Here is a 20,532-nt window from a genome sequence, read left to right as displayed (position 1 = left end):
ACAAAAATTTAATATTCTTTAATTTAAAATTATTTGAATTATTAAAAAAAAAATACAAAAAATATAATACAAAAATTGGAAAAAGTTAAGCAAAAATAATATCTTACGTAAAATTGATAAAAAAATACTAATAATAAAAAATAATAAAAAACAAGATTAATTTGTTAATAAGATTTAAAGCTTAAAACAAAAAATATAATTTGAAAAATAAAAAAATTTAAAAAAAAATTTAAAAAAAATTAAAAAAAATTTAAAAAAATAAAAAAAAATGTAAAAAAAAATTAAAAAAAAAAAAAAAAAAAAAAAAAAAAAAAAATTAAAAAATAAAAAAAAAAAAATAAAAAAAAAAAAAAAAATTAAAAAATATAAAAAATTAAAAATAAAATTAAAATTTTGTTTTTAATTAAAAAATGAAAATAATTCAAAAAATTAAAAAAATTTAAAAAAATCTTAAAAAGTTAAAGAAAATTTCAAAAAAAAATTTAAAAAAATTAAAAAAAGTACTACACATAAATCCAAAATAAAGAATAATACGTAAAATATATTTAAAAACATCATGAGAAATTTTAAAAATAAATTAAATAAAAATAAAATATTATGAACTTGATACAAAAAAACGAGACTAAAATTTTATTGTCTTTTAATTTAAAATATTAAAAAAATATATATGTATATACAAATAAAAGTTAAAAAAAATAAAAAGTTTAAAAAAACATACCTATAACACAAAATATAAAAAATAAATATTAAAAACGACAAAACTTAGAAAAAATAACAAAACTTAATAAAAATTTAAAAAATATTCAAAAAAATTAGGCAACTTAATAACAATTAATTAATTAATAATTGCCAACGAATAATTTCGTACATTTAATTATTTTCCGCTTTTTGCCGCCCAAACACATAAGCATGTCAATGAGTCCAACGAATACATTTCAATTTGAAGTGTCAACGTTTATTTGGAGGAAACAGATTTTTGTTAGTTTTTTCTTGTCTTAAAATATACAAGCACTCCTTTGTCAGCGAAGAGCAAACGCTTTCTGGCCAGCAAAAATACGTGCCAGTAAATAAACTTGTAGCACACAAACATATGTACATACATATATGCATAAACATGTACGTATACATACATATACATACCTACACACATATGCATGCTTATAAATACTCAAGTGCATATGTCTTATTTACGATGCTGTGCGACAATCAATCATTCGTGTCGTTAAATAAATGTGCATATATTTCAAGTGTCGCTTCGATTGTCGTTTTAAAGGCAATTTAACCTTAAATTTGATTTATTTTGTAAATTACAAATGAGCGTTCGACGCTTTAGACTGCAGCGGAGCACCCGCTAATCACCCGCCGAATGCGTCAAGTGAGCACAACACAAGTGAGCGGCACGCCAAGTAATAGTGACGGCAGCAGCACAGTAATGCAACGCTTGAGTGCCCTGTAGGAATGGGATGGAAAAAAGTTGACCGGTAGGAAAAGCGGGCAGAAAAAAATTCGAAATATTTTTATGTTAACCTAGTGCTCAACTTTTTTCATTAATTTTAACTCCTTAGTGTTGCCGGATTTTAAGAAAAAATTAAACAGCTAATTTTGTGTTTAGTGCAAACGCGGTGCACATTTGTATAAAAAACATTTTGCACTAATATAATTTTTTAGAGTTGCCAGATTTTTTGACAAAAAAAATAAAAAGAAATGTCATACAAAGATAGTTTGATTTGTATATAAAAAAATAGTTTACAATAATTTTACTTAATTAAATTTTAAGGTTGCCATATTTTTAGAAATAATTCAAAATTTCTCTTAGTTCAAACCTAGTAAACTTTAAGATATAAAAAATAATTTACGCTAATTTAAAATTTTTAGGGTTGCCAGATTTTCGAGCAGATTTCTAGGTATAAAATTATCATAGAATATGGCAGGTATGCTTTATTCCCACTACATTGTTGATCGCTTGTCTGCGCTTTGTTCTGCGTTAATCGAAATTAAATGCAATTAATTTTTTTCCTTTAAACTTTCAATAATTTTTTTTGTTTAAATTGATGTTTTGTCATTTGTCATCAGTTGAAAAAAAAACAGTGCGGCTTTGAGCAGCACGCCACATAAGGAAATTATTACAGTGCACTTGATTTCGTTTTGTAGAAAACAAAAATCATTTAATTTCAATACCAAATTAGGTAAAATCGAAGTTGAATTGTCAGCGCATTAGAATGCGTGAGGAAAATAACGTTTGCATTAACTTAACGATTACTTATTTTACTTAGCGCTTATTTATGCGCAAAAAAGGGGAACGGAAGGCAGAGAACGTGATGCATTACGGTACTTAGGCAGTTAAAACTTAAATATTTTGTTTCAATTAAACGAATTTGTTAAAAAATATGAATATTATTTATTTTGACTTTTTTTTTGAATTTTATAAATATTTATATGAGAAAAAATAAACAAATTACATAATATTTATAATTTTAAAATTTATACTTTTTGAGTTTTGAAGTTTTATAAATATTTACTATAAAAAAATATTTTAAAAATTCTGTTTTAAAAAAATTAATTTGTTAAAAATATGAAGAAATTTATTGTTTTTTATTTATAAATTTTATAAATATTTATATCAGAAAAAATCCTTTAAAAATTATATAATAGTAAAAAATATGTGTTCAAAAATATGATTAAATTTATTAATTTTAAAATATTTTTAATAAATTTTTTTTTTCATAAATTAGATTTGTTCAAAAATGTGTATGTATTTATAGTTTTTATACATTTGATTTTAACGGTTTCAAACCTTTTGGAACCTATTTTTTAATATTTTATTGTTATTTTAGAATTTGACACACATACATATATGTTAATAATTTCACACGAGCTTTAAAAAAATTAGTAAATTAAAAAAAAAATTAATAAAGAAAATTAAATAGTTAAAAAAAAATATTAAAAAAATTTCACGGAAAGCATTAATTAATACAAAAAAACATAAAAAACTAAATAATGAAAAAATTTAAAAAATGTATATAACGGAAAAATATGTAGTTCAATTCTTTTTCTAAAGATTATCAAAAACTTCAGTTTCATTAGCAAAAAAAAATAAAAAAAGAAAGTCAATATTTAAAAAATAAACAAAAAAAAAAAAAAAAAAAAAAAAAAAAAAAAAAAAAAAAAAAAAAAAAAAAAAGAAAAAAAAAAAAAAAAAAATAAAAAATAAAAATAAATAAAAAATAAAAAAATATATATAAAAAATTTTAAAAATATTTCAATAGTAAAAAAATAAATTAATAAGATTAAAAAGTTAAAATTAGCAAAGAAATAAAACAAAGAAAGTCAATATTAAAAAAAAAATAAAAACAAATATAAAACAATATAAAAAATATGAAAAAACATATAAAATATTTGAATAGTAAAAAAATAAATTAATAAGATTAAAAAGTTAAAAAAAATAAATAAATTAAAAAATTAATAAAAAAAACATTAAACAATAAAAAATGTAGGTATATAGTTTTATTTAAAAATAAATTTCTTAAAAAAACTAAAGAATAAAAAAAGTTTCAAAAACTAAGGAATAAAAAATATACAGTTCCGTTTTTTGCTAAAGGTAAAAAAAATCAAGTTTCATAAGAAAAAATAAAAAAGAAAGTCAATATTTAAAAAAAAAATATTAAAATAAAATATAAAAATAAAATATAAAAAAAATATTTAAATAGTAAAAAAATAAATTAATAAGATTAAAAAATTACAAAAAAAAATAATTTAAAAAAATTAAAAAATAAATAATTTGAAAGAATTAAAAAAAATAATTTAAAAAAATTAAAAAAAAAATGAATAAAAAACATTAAACAATAAAAATTGTAGGAAAAATTTGGAAAAAAAATAATAAAAAGGAAGTCAATAATAAAAAAAAATAAAATATAAAATAATATAAAAAAAAACATAAAAAATATTTAATTTAATAATAAAAAATAGTTTAATAAAATTAAATAAAATCGTTAAAAAAATATATCATAATAAAAAACATTAAATAATAAAAAATATAGCTATATAGTTTTATTTAAAAATAAATTAAAAAAAAAAACTAAATAATAAAAAAAGTTTCAAAAACTAAGGAATAAAAAATATACAGTTCCGTTTTTTTGCTAAAGATAAAAAAACTTAAGTTTCATGAAAAATAAAAAAAACAAAAAAAAAATTTAAAAAAAAAATAAAAAAATAATAAAAAAAATTAAATAATTAACAAAAGATTAATAAAAAAAATGAATAAAAAAACTATATAAAAGAATTTAAAAATAAAAAATAGTTTAATAAAATTAAATAACAAAAAAAGACACCTTATTTTTTTCTAACATCTCTCTATTTGTGCATTTTTCATACGAAAAATAATTCTTATTTACACAAACATTATCATTTCGCTAAGTTTTCGTAAACTACATACAAAACTATGTACATCATTTCCAAGTTCTGAATAAACAATTAACGCTTATCACAGCGGCAGATCAGCACGCTAAGCGTAATGCGCCGAAATGCGGCGAGCACAAAATGAATGAATGGAAAGCTTAAAGTTGTTTACAAAATATGCTACACCGCTAGAACTTTGACCCTGTGGATATTAGCATACAAATATATTTTCTAGAGCAATGACAAAAGTAGCCAATAACAATGGGCAGCAAATTAAGCAACAAAATAGACAGCGAAACAGGCGCGGCGCTGCTACAAGAAATGGAACAAGGAAAAGTATGCAAACGTAAATATATGCATACATACATACTTTTTCTCCATTATTGGCGTAGACATCGCTTACATATGTATGTACATTTATACAACCTTACATATAGAGATACATCTTTATATACAGATATACACATAAACTTACAAATAACCATATAAACATACATATATACACATACATTTACAAACAAATGTAAATGTTGAGTGGCGGCAAGTCAGCGGCAGGTCCAGCGTGGATGACAAGCAAACAAGCCACGACAAACATACAGACGCAATACATCATCAGTATGTATGTAGGCAGAATAATCGCCACAAAAGAGCTGTCAACCGGGCACTTTGCTGCTTAAATAAGCGCGCCAGGAATTATTGCCGCCAGCAACCTTCAACGCTGCCGGTGATATATGAGTGCAACAGTGCGTTATAAATGAGTTTACATATGCCGACATAAGCAAATACATAATTGTAATTGACTTTTGTAGTGATTAACGAAATTCCTCAAAGAAATTAACACACTCCAAGACATAAATGTACTGTCATAAAATAACTCAAATTGCGCTAATGACAGCAGGAAAATTTAAACAAATATAGGAAAACGATTTGCGCCGCGTGTATTTGTGTTTTTTTTTGCCGATTGCATGCACTTAGCACCTTAATTTCTTAATTTCAACCCAGCAGCTTAATTTGAACTGTTATGACAGCGACAGTGCCGTCAAATTATTTGCCGGAAAGATCGCAAGGAATAAAAATTTCTTATCGCCAGTTTGTATGTAATGACGTGTGACACCACATTTGATGGCATACAGCAAGCACGCTGCATAACAAAGTGCTGTTGACGCGTCGGCGGTGCGTATGAGTAATGTGGCAGCGTGTTGGGTAATTAAAGGTAACTCATACGCCATGACGCGCCAAGTGCTGAAAGGGTGAAATGAGGCATACTGCTATATGATGTCGTAAAATAAAAAATATATATAATTTGTATGGCATGTGAAGGTCAATGTGAAGCTCACCACTTTCAAGTCACTTCGCCTTAATAATAAACAACGGCTAATCTGTTGGGAGTAGCATGCAATAATGCAGGCCGCACAATTGGCATTATTGGCATGCGTTATAAAACAACGGCGTAGCGGAAGAAATGTAGAGAATTTGTTGGGAAATATACATTTGCGTATGCATATCTGGTAAAAATGTCTAGTGAAGGAATTTTGACGTATTGCGGCAATGAAAAATATCAACACAAATTATGTGCAGGCAAGAAAAGCCATATAAATATTATATACATATATAGTAAATACGCATAAATACACTTTAAATGTAAATAAATATATTTTAAATATATTATACACATAAATCCACATATTAGACGACCTAAGCGGAATACGTTATGCTCATTAATATTTTAGTTCTAGTCAATTTCAATAAATGCCAAATGTATGTTGCATTTCGACATTTCAATGTCATAAAAAAATAATAATAACAATACTTAGAACAAACAAAAACAGCAAAAAAAAGAAGGAAGAACGTTAAACTCGAATGCACCGAAAATATTATACCCTTCACAGCTATATTTCGCATAGCATAAACGTGTATAAAAAATACTTGCTTAATTTTGATAGGTTTGTATGGCAGCTATATGCTATAGTGGACCGATCTGCACAATTTGTTCGGATACTATAGCAATTTGTCGGATAATAATTTAAGCCGAGCTTCCTGAAGATATGTCGACAAATAAAAAAGTTTTCCATACAAGCACTTGATTTCGATCGTTCAGTTTGTATGGCAGCTATATGCTATAGTCGTCCGATCTGATCGATTTTTTTTGGAAATTATAGCATATTATCGGACAATAATTTATACCCAATTTCCTGAAGATATCTCGACAAACAAAAAAGTTTTTCATATAAAAACTTAATTTTCATGGTTCAGTTTGTATGGCAGCAATATCTTATAGCCGTCAGATTGCAAAATTTGTTTGGAAGTTACAGCATTGTGTCGGACAATAATTCATGTCGAATTTCGTGAAGATATCGCCACAAATAAAAAAGTTTTCCATACAAGCACTTGATTTCGATCGTTCAGTTTGTATGGCAGCTATATGCTATATTGGTACGATCTGCACAATTTCTTTAGAAATTATGTCATTTTGTCGGACAATAATTTATGGCAAATTTCCTGAAGATATCTCGACAAACAAAAAAGTTTTTCATATAAAAACTTAATTTTCATGGTTCAGTTTGTATGACAGCTATATGATATAGTGGTCCGATATCAACGATTCCGACAAATGAGTAACGGTTTGAGTAGAAAATGACGTGTGCAAAGTTTCATGTCCATATCTCAGAAACAAATCAATACAAACAGTTCAAGGTACAAAAATTAAAAATAAATAAAGTAAAAAGGAGAAATATAAATAATAATAAATAAAAACAGGCAATAACAATAGCAATTGCATTGAAAATATTTTGCAATATTTTATAGGCTATCACATAAATATTACTGACAAACCGTTATTTACATTCAACCGCAAATTACACGGAAAGTGCGTAAATTATACGAATGCTTAGCCATTTGAGGTAATAAAGAAAATAACCATTTTTGTGACGCAGTTAATTGCGCCGCTGACAGGTGAATTGTTTGGCATGTAAGCTGAATGCGCACGCGAGGTATTTGTGAAAAATATATTACTACATGAATACATATACATTTGTATGTAAATATACATATAATTTTCACATGTACATATATTTCTAGGTACACACATCCATATGTACATATACATATGTATATTTGTGTAAGAGCGGCAATGTCAACTGCGGTCTGGTTGCATTGCATTGCTGTGCGTGATTTTTTTAAAAAGCGGAGAATGGATATTTAGAAAAAAAAACTAGTTGATTTGGTATTACTATTTAAAGCAATAAAGCCAAAAACAAATTTAAATTATTTTTAGAAAAAAAAATTAATTGCAACAATAAGTAATTACAAAATTTTCGAAGAAAAAATTAAAAGCAAAGAAAAATTTATTTTAAAAATAAAACAATATTTTTCAAAATTTTGCAATAAAAACTTTAAAAAACAAAATCTTACATTTTTATTTAAAAAATAAAACAATTTTGTCAATTGGAATACGTGGCAAAGAATTTTAAAATTTTTAATTTTTAAAAATTATTTTTGCATTTTGAATAAAAATTTATATAATATGGCAAAAAATTTAAAATTTTAAAAATTTATATTTGCATTTTCAATAAAAATGTATATAATTCTGTATTTCTGAAATGCATAAAATAAATACTTGAAAGTCGCTTGAGAATTATGCGCAAAGTCTAATTTATTCAAAATTGAAATAAAATCCCAAAAGCTTGAGTTTAGGTTTTTGTTGCATACTTTTCTGCGTAAAAATACTTTTTAATTTTTTATACGAAAAATTTTATAATTAATTTGCAACAAAAATAAGTTTCTGCATATTTTTCAGTGAAAAATTCCTAACGTCTAAAACTACTACTTTTTTTTTTTATAAACTCGAAATTTTGTTTGCAAAAATAACGTAAGCTAAGTTAAGTGTTGCGGGATATTTTCGGCATAAAGTTACTATTTATTTTTTTCCTGTAAATTTGCTAAGGTTAAGTCATTTAACTTAAGTTGATTTAAGTTAAGTTGATCTAAGTTGAGTTAAGTTATTTAAGTTAATTTAAGTTGATCGAAGTTAAGTTGAATTCTTTTCAGTTAAGTTAAGTTGAGTATATTTAAGTCAAGTAAAGTTAAGTCGATTTAAGTTAAGTTCATTTAGTTGACTCAAGTTAGCTGCATATTTTCGGAGATAAAAGTTCCTAATTTTTAAAATTCCTAATTTTTTATGACATTGAATTTTTTTTTTATAAATTTCAAAGCATTTTTTATGAGTTTGATTTTTTTTTGTACAAATGACCTAAGCTAAGTTATGTAGCTGCATATTGCCGGTGTAAAATAATTTGTTAATTAATTTGAAAATAAGTTAATTTATTTAAGTGAAGTTAAGTTGATTAAGTTAAGTCGATTTAAGTTAAGTTAAGTTGATTTAAGATAAGTTCATTTGGGTAAAGTTAAGTTAAGTTAACTTAAGTTGATTTAAGTCCAGTTAAGTTAAGCTGATTTAAGTCAAGTTAAGTTAAGTTAATTTAAGTTAAGTTCATTTGAGTTAAGCTAAGTTACAATATAACTTTTGAAAATTTTGTAAACGTATACAAGAAGACTATCCACATAAATTTCACCGTTAATCATAACCTAAAGATATAACTAAACAACGGATTCTTCAATATTTTCTAAAATAGTTTGAAGTTTTGCTGATGTTTTCCAATTACATATATTCAACACACTAATGTGTTTTTGAAAGTGCTGACTTTTGAAGAGCTACATAAGAACAAGCAGCTATATTCAAACTCCGCTACTTTTGAATGCCCTCGTAGATAAATAACACTATTTTCTATATAAAGAAACAAAACTGAGTACTCACGTTTTACACTCGGAACTGCTTGGTGCGCGTAGCTCCAACATTTGTGATGTTTTTGTCTTAATCAAGAAGAATGAATTCTTGTCGGCCGCTTCTTGTCGTACCAGCGTCTCTGAATCAATGCTCATAATGGGGTTGACAGGCTTATTGTTGACCTCAGTGTTGCGTGGGGCATGCAAATATTTCAACGAATATTTATCGTCCTGCGTTGTAATGAAAGAAAGCACATAAATTAATTTATGTTAAGGAAAGAAAGTTGAATGTGTAAAAAATACCTGTTTGGTTAGCAACACAATCATATCCTCGAAGAGTAGACCGTGCAATTGTATGCTGGGATTCTTTTTCATTGTCAAGCTACCGTCATGTATGAGACGGTACTGCGTTAAGTCCAAATTCTGCGCATAAAAAAAAGAAGAAAAACATTATAGCAGCTAATCTAGCGAGTAGATTTATAGTAAGACGCACCTTAAATTCATCCTTGTCGAAGGTTGATTTGTCCAATTTCCGCTGAATGTTTTGCAATCTGTAAGAGTGGCGAATAGTACAGTTATTTACATAAAAATTGCGCAATTGTTGTAAAATTACAAAAAAAAATGCAAATAGTACTCACTTGTGCGTGTCTTCGGCGGTCTTTACAGCCTGATTTACATCGACGAGTATCTTCTTTGACGACTCGAGCGCACAACGTATAGCCTCCGCCTCGGACAGGTCATCGGGCACCACGCGTATCGTCACTTTGTACAGATTTTCGAAGAGCAGCGGATACTTGGTCAGACGCTGCAGCACCGCCGGCAGCAAGTCTTTCAACTGCAGACGTCGACAGGCCTTATGCGATTCGGCCTTATTCAATAGCTTCTGCAATTGTTCATCCTTGCGACGTTTCTCCTTCAGCGCCTCCAATGCGATTTGTTGACGCGCACAAAATTGTTGCGCATATTGGCACAAATCGTCACCGGACTTGCCAAAGAACATGCCGGATAGCAGATCGCCAATATGTGTGACCACGTGATTGTGTTCGACGCGACGTTGCTTCAATTGTTGTTCGAAGGTTGTGTGGATTTCGCGCAGCGAGAGTAATGCAGGCGGGAAGAGGAGCGTTAAATGTTCTGCCGTTAGCAGACTGCTATCCTGCAGCGGTAGGAGGAAGAGACGCTCCAATAGTTTGAGAATGCGCACGTGACTGCGCTCGGTTTGGTAAATTTCTACAAGAGAAATGGAAAAAATTTATTATTATAATTTAATTATTAGTGTGTAAGTTATGTGGTATGCATATTATTGTGCATGGCACTCACCATTTATAATCTCCTGTCGCTTTTTCTCCGCATCGGTGAGCGCAGCCAATAGCTCGGCCGTGACATTTGAACTCCAATCGGCCTCGTTGAGATCATCCTCCTCGTCACTCTCGAAATTCCACTGTCGCTGTCCGGGTTGTCCGCTGCCGACGCCACCAAAACTGCTGCCCCAAAAGCTGGTGTTCATCGAGCCGCCACCGATGCTGCCATGAAACGAGTCCTGATGGCTGTGCTGGTGCATGTGATGGTGCGGTGTGGTGTGGTGGGCGTGCATGCTGTGGTGATGTGTAATCGGATGGCCGGTGGCGGTGGCGGTTGCACCACCGGCGCCACCCATTTGTTCCATTGAGGTGCTGGGACTCTCAGAGCCGCCACCCGAGGAAAGACTAGAATTGGAACTTGCGGTGAAGTTGGAATTGGAGAGTCCAACATCGGCTTGCTCATCGCTAAATTGGCAGGGGGAAATAAATTGGAAAGGAAGAAATTAGTAAAGTCATAATTTAATTATGGAAATGTTAAATACTTATATATATTCCTTGTGTGTATTTATATACAATCGATGATCAGAAAATTTTTTCGACTCAATATTTTATGTGAGCAAAACGCATATATTTTAAATAAATAATTTAATTTCAAATAAATTGAAATATATTAAATATTATGGGGTTTGGTTAAAATAAATACTATACGAATTTCTGACCAATTAATTTAATTATTAAATTTATCTAATCAATTTAATCTAAATAAAAAATAATTTTTAATGAAACCCGAATTAATTAAAAATATTGTATATTAAAGAAATTATTAAATTATGGAAAAAGATAATTACGTTTTTGATATATTAAATAATTTAATATATAAAAAAAATTATATAATTAATTATAATTATTCAAAATTAATTTTATTTAATTACAAAATAAATTAAATTAATATAATTAAATAAGATATTTAAATACATTTTAATTGCATTTATAACAATAACAAAAGTGTTAATAAAACACAATAAGAGACTCAAAATTAATTATAATTAATTTTATTTAATTTTGTTCTCCTTAAAAAATAAATTCTCAAATATTTCATTACGCAAATTTTAGCCCCCTTTCCATTAGAAAATGAAGTTAATTAAAAAAAAATTAAAAAAAAAATGTTAATTAAATTAATTAAGTAAAATATTTAAGTTAATTTGAATTTAAATTCATATGATAAATATGCGATGAGGACATGTAATAAAATTATTCAATTATTTTATTAATTTAATTTAATTACAAACAAACAAAATAAACGATAAATTTTCTTAATATTTATATTTTTATATTCTTATAAATCAATCAAGTAAAACTGAGTAAGCTAATTAAAGTTAATAAGGTCACAAGAATTATAATGAAAGTAAATTAAATTTATTTAATTACTAAAAAGTAAGATTTATATAACATAAAAAGAAGAATAGAAACCTCAAATTTTGTCTAGATACAATAAATTAATTAATATAAAATTTATTGTAATTAATTTAAATAATTTAAGTAGAAACAAATAACAATTATATATAGATAAAAGATTAGATTTACTAAACTAATTAAGAAAATCAAATTAAATAAATTAAATTAAATTAAATAATTTTTTTTAAAGTAATTAAGGCATACTTAATTTATAATTATGAATAAGATTACGTTAAATAATTAATTTCAGTAAAAAGCCTGTCACATAAGACTAAAATATATTAGACCTGCTGAACTATTTAACAAAATTAAATTAAATTAATTTATAAAAGTCATTAAGGCAAAATTAATTTACAATTATAAATCAGATTACGTTAATTAAATAATTTCAGTTAAAAAGCTGATGCATAAAGCTCAAATATAAAAGCTCTACTCAACTAATTAACAAAATTAAATTAATTTAATTAGTGTAATTAAAACAAAATTAATTCATAAACATAAATAAGTTTTAAAATAGATTGAACCCACTAAACTAATTAACAACATTAAAATAAATTAACGCAATTCAGACAAAATTAATTCAGAATTAATAAATTTGAGCTGTCACATAACGAATGCATCAGGTTTACTAAACTAATTAAATGTAATTAATTTAAGTAATGCACTTTAAGAAGAAGCATTAAATACAATTAATTATGTATAAATATAATAAATTAATAAATATGAAATTAAATTAAATTAAATTAATTAAATCAATTCACATAAGACTGAAATAATTTAGATTTACAAAATTAATTAACAAAATTAAATTGAATCAACTTTTAAAATGTAATCAAGGCAAAATTAATTAATAATTAAAAGTAATATTACGTTAATTAATTAGTTTGAGCTCATAAGCTGTTGTATTAGGCTAAAACAGATTAGACTTACTAAACTAGGTAACAAAATTAAATTAAATTAATTGATAATTATAAATAAGTTTACGTTAATTAATTAATTTGAGTTAAAAAGCTGTCACATATGGCTAAAATAGATTAAACCTGCTAAAGTAATTAACAAATTTAAATTAAATTAATTTAATTAACGTAATTAAGACAAAATTAATTCATATTGATAAATAAGTTTACGTTAATTAATTAATTTGAGTTGAAAAGTTGCCACATTTGGCTAAAATAGATTAAACATGCTAAACTTATTAACAAATTTAATTTAAATTAATGTAATTAAGACAAAATTATTTATAATTAAACATAAGTTCACGTTAATTAAGTTACTTTACTTCGTATGCTGTCACATGAAGCTAAAATGTCTTACTAAACTAATTAAAAAATTTAAATTAAATTAATTTAATTAATGTAATTAAGAAAAAATAATTAATAATTATAAAAAATATTTCGTTAATTTATAAATTTAAGCTATCACATGAAGCTAACATGGATCAGCCTCTTTCAACTAATTAACGAAATTAAATTAAATTAGTACAATTTCACATTGCACGCTCTTTCATTAATTTCAAAACGGCCATTGCTGCATCAAACTTACTTGTCATAATTATAGCCGAGTATTTCCTTAAAGCTTTTGCTGCGCGTATAACGGATTTTACTCTTCATTTTGTTGGCGATTTTACACTTTTCGCGGACGCATTGAGTGCGCTACAGTCACTTTTTACAGTTATAATACTAGTTTGCGTTAATTAGCACTTTGGTGAACTACACTGGTTCGTTTGATGACATAAAGGCGTTGTTTAAAATTTATTTATTAATATTTTTTATTTAAAAATTTCAATTGAAATTCCAAATCACACTTAATATTTGATTTTCCTAAAATTTATTTCGTAAGCAATTATTATGTGACCTTGTCTTGAATGAAGCAAAAACAAAAAAAATATTGCACAACTGCTCAATTACCACAAGTACTACCGTTACTAACGTTACACGCTCGTCGGTAAGCGCAAACCTGTTGCTAACAATATGCGATAAGACACTGGCAGCAGAAGGCGCTTGCATAAACCTGTCAGTGGCTGGTCGCTCGATCGAATGGAGGACCTCAGAGCACAGCACGACGCCGCCAACAGCCAATGACGCTGCGAGACTGCGCCAGTTTTGAAGTGAACTTGTCAGCGACAATAACAGCAACACACAAATAACGGTGAATTTATGCTCTATAATCGTTGCAACTGCCGCAGGTGGCAACCCGGTGACCCCGCCATGTCTGCGACGGACAACTGTCGCCGCGTCTGCTCTGACCCAATACACCTACAACGCAAATAAACACACACATATATCGTAGAGGCGCAAGTAAACACGTTCACACACACATATACAAACGCTCACACATACACAAACACACGTTCAGTTGTTTGGGCTGCTGCTCTAATGCGTCGCGCACTAATAAGTGTCAGTCGCAAACGTAATGCAAACATAAGCTGGCATTTCTACAACAAGTCCGCAAGTCAGACTGACTGCTTTAATTTCTCCATATATGTGTGTGTGTGTGTGTTTGCATGTGTGTTATTGCTGGTAATTCAAGACTGTTGGCCTACTTAGTGGCGCTGGAGCACATATAACATCGTTACTTTGGCATGTATTGGTGTGCTGAAGTATGTATGTGTCAGTATGGTTGTTCCTTTATTAGGTATTAGGGTGGTTCTTTATTCCCCATTTTTTGAGATATCGTTCTGAAATTTTGCTCACACCTTTTTCTCACTAAGAAGCTTCTCATTTGTTGGAACCGCTACTTTTGGTTCACTATAGCATATAGCTGCCATACAAACTGAACGATCGAAATCAAGTGTTTGTATGAAAAACTTTTGTATTTAATGAGATATCATGACGAAATTTAGCACGAATTATTTTCCAAAGCAACGTTCTAATATCCGCAGAAAATTTTTCAGATCGGATTGTTATATGATATAGCTGCCATACAAACTGAACGATCGAAATCAAGTGCTTGTATGGAAAACTTTTTTATTTTTCGAGTTATCATTACGAAATTTGGCATGGATTATAACCTAAGTCATCGCTATAATCTACGAATATGTTCTTCAGATGGGACCACTATAGCATATAGCTGTCATACAAACTGAACGATCGAAATCAAGTGCTTGTATGAAAAACTTTTGTATTTAATGAGATATCATGACGAAATTTAGCATGAATTATTTTCCAAAGCAACGTTCTAATATCCGCAGAAAATTTTTCAGATCGGATTGTTATATGATATAGCTGCCATACAAACTGAACGATCGAAATCAAGTGCTTGTATAGAAAACTTTTTTATTTGAGGAGATATCTTCAAGAAATTTGGCATGCATTGTTATATAAGGCTATAGTGCTATCTCCGAAAAAATTGTTCAGATCGGTTCATTATAGCATATAGCTGCCATATAAACTGAAATCTACAAAAAACCCATGTAAAATATACGGGAGAAGTAAAATGATTCAGGCACGTTTTAAATCAAAAATAAAGGGATTGTTGACGTTGGATTTTCATTTTGAGCTAAAAGCTGAAACTTCAAAAAATCACAATAAAAAAACAATCAACTTAGGAAATAACAAACACCCTAATGTATATGAAAATGTGTATCGGCAAACAAATAATATGTTATGTGGCTTATAAGGAAAGCGCCACACACGCGCAACCTGTCATTAAGACACACACAGACATGCATTCAACCTGCACGCACACATACAAGCAACACACTGGCGCTAAGACTACGAAGTCAAGTGTATTGGCTGCTTTCGCAATGAAATGCATACGAAGCGGATGAAAGTTCTATGAATTATGTCACACATACACACTTGCACTGGTGCTCCTGTAGATTTCCATACGTTTCAAAGCTTGCACACTCCTTGCCAGACACATGCGCCCCACAACTTCGTGTACAATAATTGCCAATTGCGATTGCGTAATGCAATCAGTTGCTTGCTTTGTGGCAGCCACATTATTATTGCAAGCGTTTATTGCGCTATTGTTGTTATTACTGTTGTTGTTGTTGCCTGGATATACTACACCTCAGTGGCATAATTCCGGTTAAGGTCAACTGCGTCGAGAAGCGCTGCACTTAACGGCACCCTCCTTCCTTGCATTGCAGTTAAGTCAATATTTGCACTGGCCTTTGGCCATTTTTACTCTCGCCGTATTACAAAAATAGTTTTGCGCCAATAATTTCAACTACTTTATGCATTTATGATAATTGCTGACAGTGAAAGTTTGCTTTCAATGCAAAAGTATGAGAATTTTGTAGTCAAGGGGCGATAGATTGCGGGGGAAATTGTAGAATTTTTATATTTATATATGTACATACATAAGTCCAAGTGGCAACTTCGTCAGCTATATTTTACAATTTTTATAGTTGCGGTAACCCTGTTTAAAATTTTCAGAAAATTAAAAAAAATATATATATTTTTGAGTACAGGTGGCAACTTTGTCAAATATGTATTCTTTTAACTAGTTTTTTATAGTTGTGGTAACCCTGTTTCAAGTTTTTAAAAATTTCAGATAATTAAATAAAATTTACTTTAGTACAGGTGGCAACTTTGTCAGAAATTTTGACTTATTTTTTTTTCAACTAAAAATAGCTCTTTTTCAAGTTTTTAATTTTTTTTAATAAAATTAAAAACAAATAAATATATGTATGTACATACATACATACTTGAGTATAGGTGGCAACTTTCTAAGATATTTTTTATTGATTTTTTTTTTCAACTCAAAATAACTTTGTTCAAAGTTTTTTAATTTTTTTTTATGAAATTACAAAAAAAAATATACATACATACTTGAGTACAGGTGGCAACTTTGTCAGATATTTTGGTTGATTTTTTTTAACTTAAAATAACTTTGTGTCAAGTTTTTTAATTTTTTTTGGCAAATTAGAAAAAAATATATTTGAGTACAAGTGGCAACTTCCTCAGATATATTTTTTAATTTCTTTTACTATACATACATACATATGTATATATGTATATAGTTGTAGTAACCCTGTTTCAAGATTTTAAAAAGTTTCGGAAAATTAAAGAAAAATTGTCTTGAGTACAGGTGGCAACTTTGTCAAATATTTTGATTTGTTTTTTTTTAATAAAAATAGTTGTGGTAACCCTGTTTCAAGTTTTAAAAAGTTTCAGAAAGTTAAAAAAATTATATTGCATGTACTATGTACATATACTTGAGTGCAGGTGGTAACGTCGTCACTTATGTTCTTTTATAAATTTTTTTAACTAAATATAGTTGTTGTACACCCGTTTAAAGTAAAAGTAAAGTATTTGAATAGTTTCTGAAAGTTAAAAACATAATTGTCTTGAGTACAGGTGGCAACTTTGTCAGATATATTTTATTATTTTATATATTTTTTTTAACTAAAAATAGTTGTGGTAACCCTGTTTCAAGGTTTTAAAAACTTTGAGATAATTAAAAAAAAATTCTTGAGTACAGCTGGCAACATCGTCAGCTATTTTGATTTTTTTTTTTTTTTAACTAAAAGAAGTTGTGGTACCCCTGTTTAAAGTTTTTAAATAAATTTCACAAAATTGAAAATATATGTATTTAAGGACAGGTGGCAACTTCGTCACATACTATTTTGTTAGCAACGCTACTGAAGAATGGTCTAGTTGCCTGCTCATACACTTTTTCAAAATTTTTTTTTGTACCTATATATGTACATGTATGTAAATCAAAATTTAATTGGAAAATAATATTAAATAAAATGCCTATTCAAAAAAATAAAAAATAAAAAACAACAACAACAAAAACTCGTTTCTTCTTACTTGCAATTGATTATATCCCCTTAAGTGGACTTAAATGAGAAAAAAGGATAACCAAAAAACTAAACAATAAACCAAAATAACCTGCTGCTGTCCGCTCCAGTAGGGAGGCAGCAAAAAAAAAAAAACAAAAAAAATAAAGTGAAGCAGTTGTTGTCATTATTGTTGTTGGAATTAAACGTTTTTGTTGACAACGGCAAAGCATAAAAAGTCCTACGAATTTTCTGTCTACAATGACCGAGCAACATTGTCAGAGACGCGTGTAAACACACACACACAGACACACACACATACACATACGCGCATAAAACAACAACAAATAAAATATGTTTTTGTAGTAAAAGCGTTAGGCCGATTATTGTTTGTTATTGTTGCAGTTGTTGTTCGTCTATCGTGCGTATTTGTATTTGTGTAATATTTGAGAGTACAACAAATGTGCGTGCATGTGTGTATGAGTGTCCTCTGGCCGCTGTAACTAATATCCGGTCAATAGCATTTAGTACTGAAAAAGCAGAGAAAAAACAAACGCAGCAAATGACATTGGAGCGCTTAGAAAGGGAGCGCCCACAGCGCAATGACAACGCAGGCGATGTCTGTGAGAAAAAGCAACAAAAACAACATAAATACTACTAATGTGGTGATGAGCTAAGTACTAATTGGACGCGTGGCTGTAGGAAACTTTTGCACATTGTTTTTGCTTTGTATTTGTTGTTTTTTTTGTTGTACTTCATTAGGTTTTTCAGTAATATTGCAAACAAAAAAACCATTGACAGCGAAATGAAAATGGAAAAGTTTTCATAATTTTCCACTGACGTGACATTGGCGCTGCGCCTACAGATGTGTGTGTGTATGTAAGTGTATACACACACATATATCGATGTGTCTATGTGAGCGACAATTCCTGCTGTCTGCGGCTTTTGTCAATAATTTAATTAATATATTACTTGATTAGATAAGCCGCGACTGCGCCGCAACGTATGCTACATATTTTTGAAAAAAGCGGAAAACACGGAAAAATGTTAACTTCGACTGCACCAAAGCTGTCATAAGCTTCACGTATGCATTTTTATAGCATAAAATGTTAAAAAATAATTATACCCTTCACGAATAAAGAAGCTTTCAAACAAGAACTTGATCTTCATTGTGCAGTTTGTATGGCCGCTATACGCTATAGTGGTCCGATTTGGAAAATTTTTTCAGATATTTTAGCGTTTGCTTAGACACTAACACATGCTAAGTTTCGTGAAGGTATCTTGGCAAACAAAAAAGTTTTTCTTACAAGGATTTGCTTTGGATCGTTCAATTTATATGACAGCTATATGCTTGAGTCATCTGATCTGAATAAAATTCTCGGAAATTGTAGCTTAGTTTTAAGTAATAATCACTGCCAAATTTCATGAAGATACTTTGACAAATAAAAAAAGTTTTCTTTATAAGCACTTGAATCCAAGCGTTGAGTTTGTATGACAGCTATATGCTATATTGGTCCGATATCGGCGATTCAGACAAATGAGCAGCTTTTTGGTAAGAAAAGTACGTGTGCCAAATTTCAGATCGATATCTCAAAATATATAAGTCTTAATATACCCTGTTCAAGGTATAAAAACATGCTCACACACATTCCCATATATGATGCCACAAGAGTATTATATACAGTATATGTATGCTGTGTGTTATTGACCTAATTTGTGGCACGAATGTAGACAATTAATTTTTTATTGCGTGGATTTTCCAGCTGTAACTAGGTAAGTACTACCTACATACCTATGCCAATGTATGTATGTTTATTTGTTGTTGGGCCGTTAAGCATGCTGCCTTGGTGTCAGCGAACTGTGTCAGTCTGCTGGGCGCACTCAACTCCAGTCAAAATGTTTATACAGTGTCACAGCAGCCAGACAGATAGACAGAGAGACATGTTGGGTGTGTGCGCGTGTTGCCTACCTATAGGCGCTGAGCACATGTTGCATAAATTATTGCCTGATTATTATGATGACCACGTTGATAATGGAATTATTTTCAACAAATAATCGCTTTGATTTTTGCTACTTTGCTGTGTTTGCCTATTGGTGTTGAAGCGCCCAAAAGCATGCCTTGTTCTGTTTATACATTTCTGTGTAATTTAATTTATTCGCGCTTTTGGCAACAACATAATTTGCGCGTTGAATTATTGTGAACAAACAGACAAAATGACATTGAGAGGCAATATAGATAGTGACTAAAGGAAAAACATGGAGAGTGAGAGAGAGAGAGAGAAACAAACACAAATTTGTTTGCATGCATACATATTTTATACATTGGGTTGATTGTACTATACATTTAGGCGTGCGAAAATTCGTTTGCCGCAAATGACCTGACAACAATTGTACCGTTATGTTGCTAAGCAGCGCTGTTGTCAGCTCGGTGAAATACGCTTCGCCAAAGCATACCATTGGGAGTATTTTCCGTGCTAATGTGAAGTCTTTAGCATACTTTACGGGGCGCATGGTTGTTCGGTGAAAACTAAGCGGCTTAGAAGACAGCTACATGACGACAAAATTAAGCAACAGAAATGTTGAAAAAAACGAGAAGAAAATATTTTTTTAAAGCTTGTATCAAGTGGACTTTTGGGACAATATTTAGAAAACAATAAATTTGTTATGATTTTTCGAAAAAATTTATTTCCTTTCGATGATCATACATATGTATACCTTATTGGATCGACGACGTTTCCTTCTGGGTGTTACAAAACTCGTTGCAAATTTAAGGTATAAAAGAGGCCTTTCGAGCTGAGAAACATATTCATAATTAATAACGGGTTCTTCAATAGAGACGCTACTCTCACTTAAGTAAGGTTCATCTCT

At 29.0% G+C, this 20,532-nt stretch overlaps 1 protein-coding gene across 2 annotated transcripts in view; it reads right to left on the bottom strand.

Moving 5' to 3' along the window:
* LOC126756342 (uncharacterized) overlaps positions 1-20,532 on the bottom strand; it is a 315,110-nt gene that overhangs the window by 53,559 nt on the left and 241,019 nt on the right. For both annotated transcript variants that reach the window (XM_050469324.1, XM_050469325.1), the window contains 5 exons: positions 10,498-10,943; positions 9,816-10,407; positions 9,671-9,728; positions 9,481-9,600; positions 9,209-9,408 (listed from right to left, as the gene is read on the bottom strand). In XM_050469324.1, coding sequence (XP_050325281.1) covers positions 9,209-9,408; positions 9,481-9,600; positions 9,671-9,728; positions 9,816-10,407; positions 10,498-10,943 — 1,416 coding nt within the window. The remainder of the gene's footprint in view (positions 1-9,208; positions 9,409-9,480; positions 9,601-9,670; positions 9,729-9,815; positions 10,408-10,497; positions 10,944-20,532) is intronic.

Source organism: Bactrocera neohumeralis, chromosome 4, assembly GCF_024586455.1.
Source record: "Bactrocera neohumeralis isolate Rockhampton chromosome 4, APGP_CSIRO_Bneo_wtdbg2-racon-allhic-juicebox.fasta_v2, whole genome shotgun sequence".
Taxonomy (NCBI): domain Eukaryota; kingdom Metazoa; phylum Arthropoda; class Insecta; order Diptera; family Tephritidae; genus Bactrocera; species Bactrocera neohumeralis.
The sequence above is the reverse complement of the archived record's forward strand: the minus strand, read 5'-3'. Positions and strand labels throughout refer to the sequence as shown.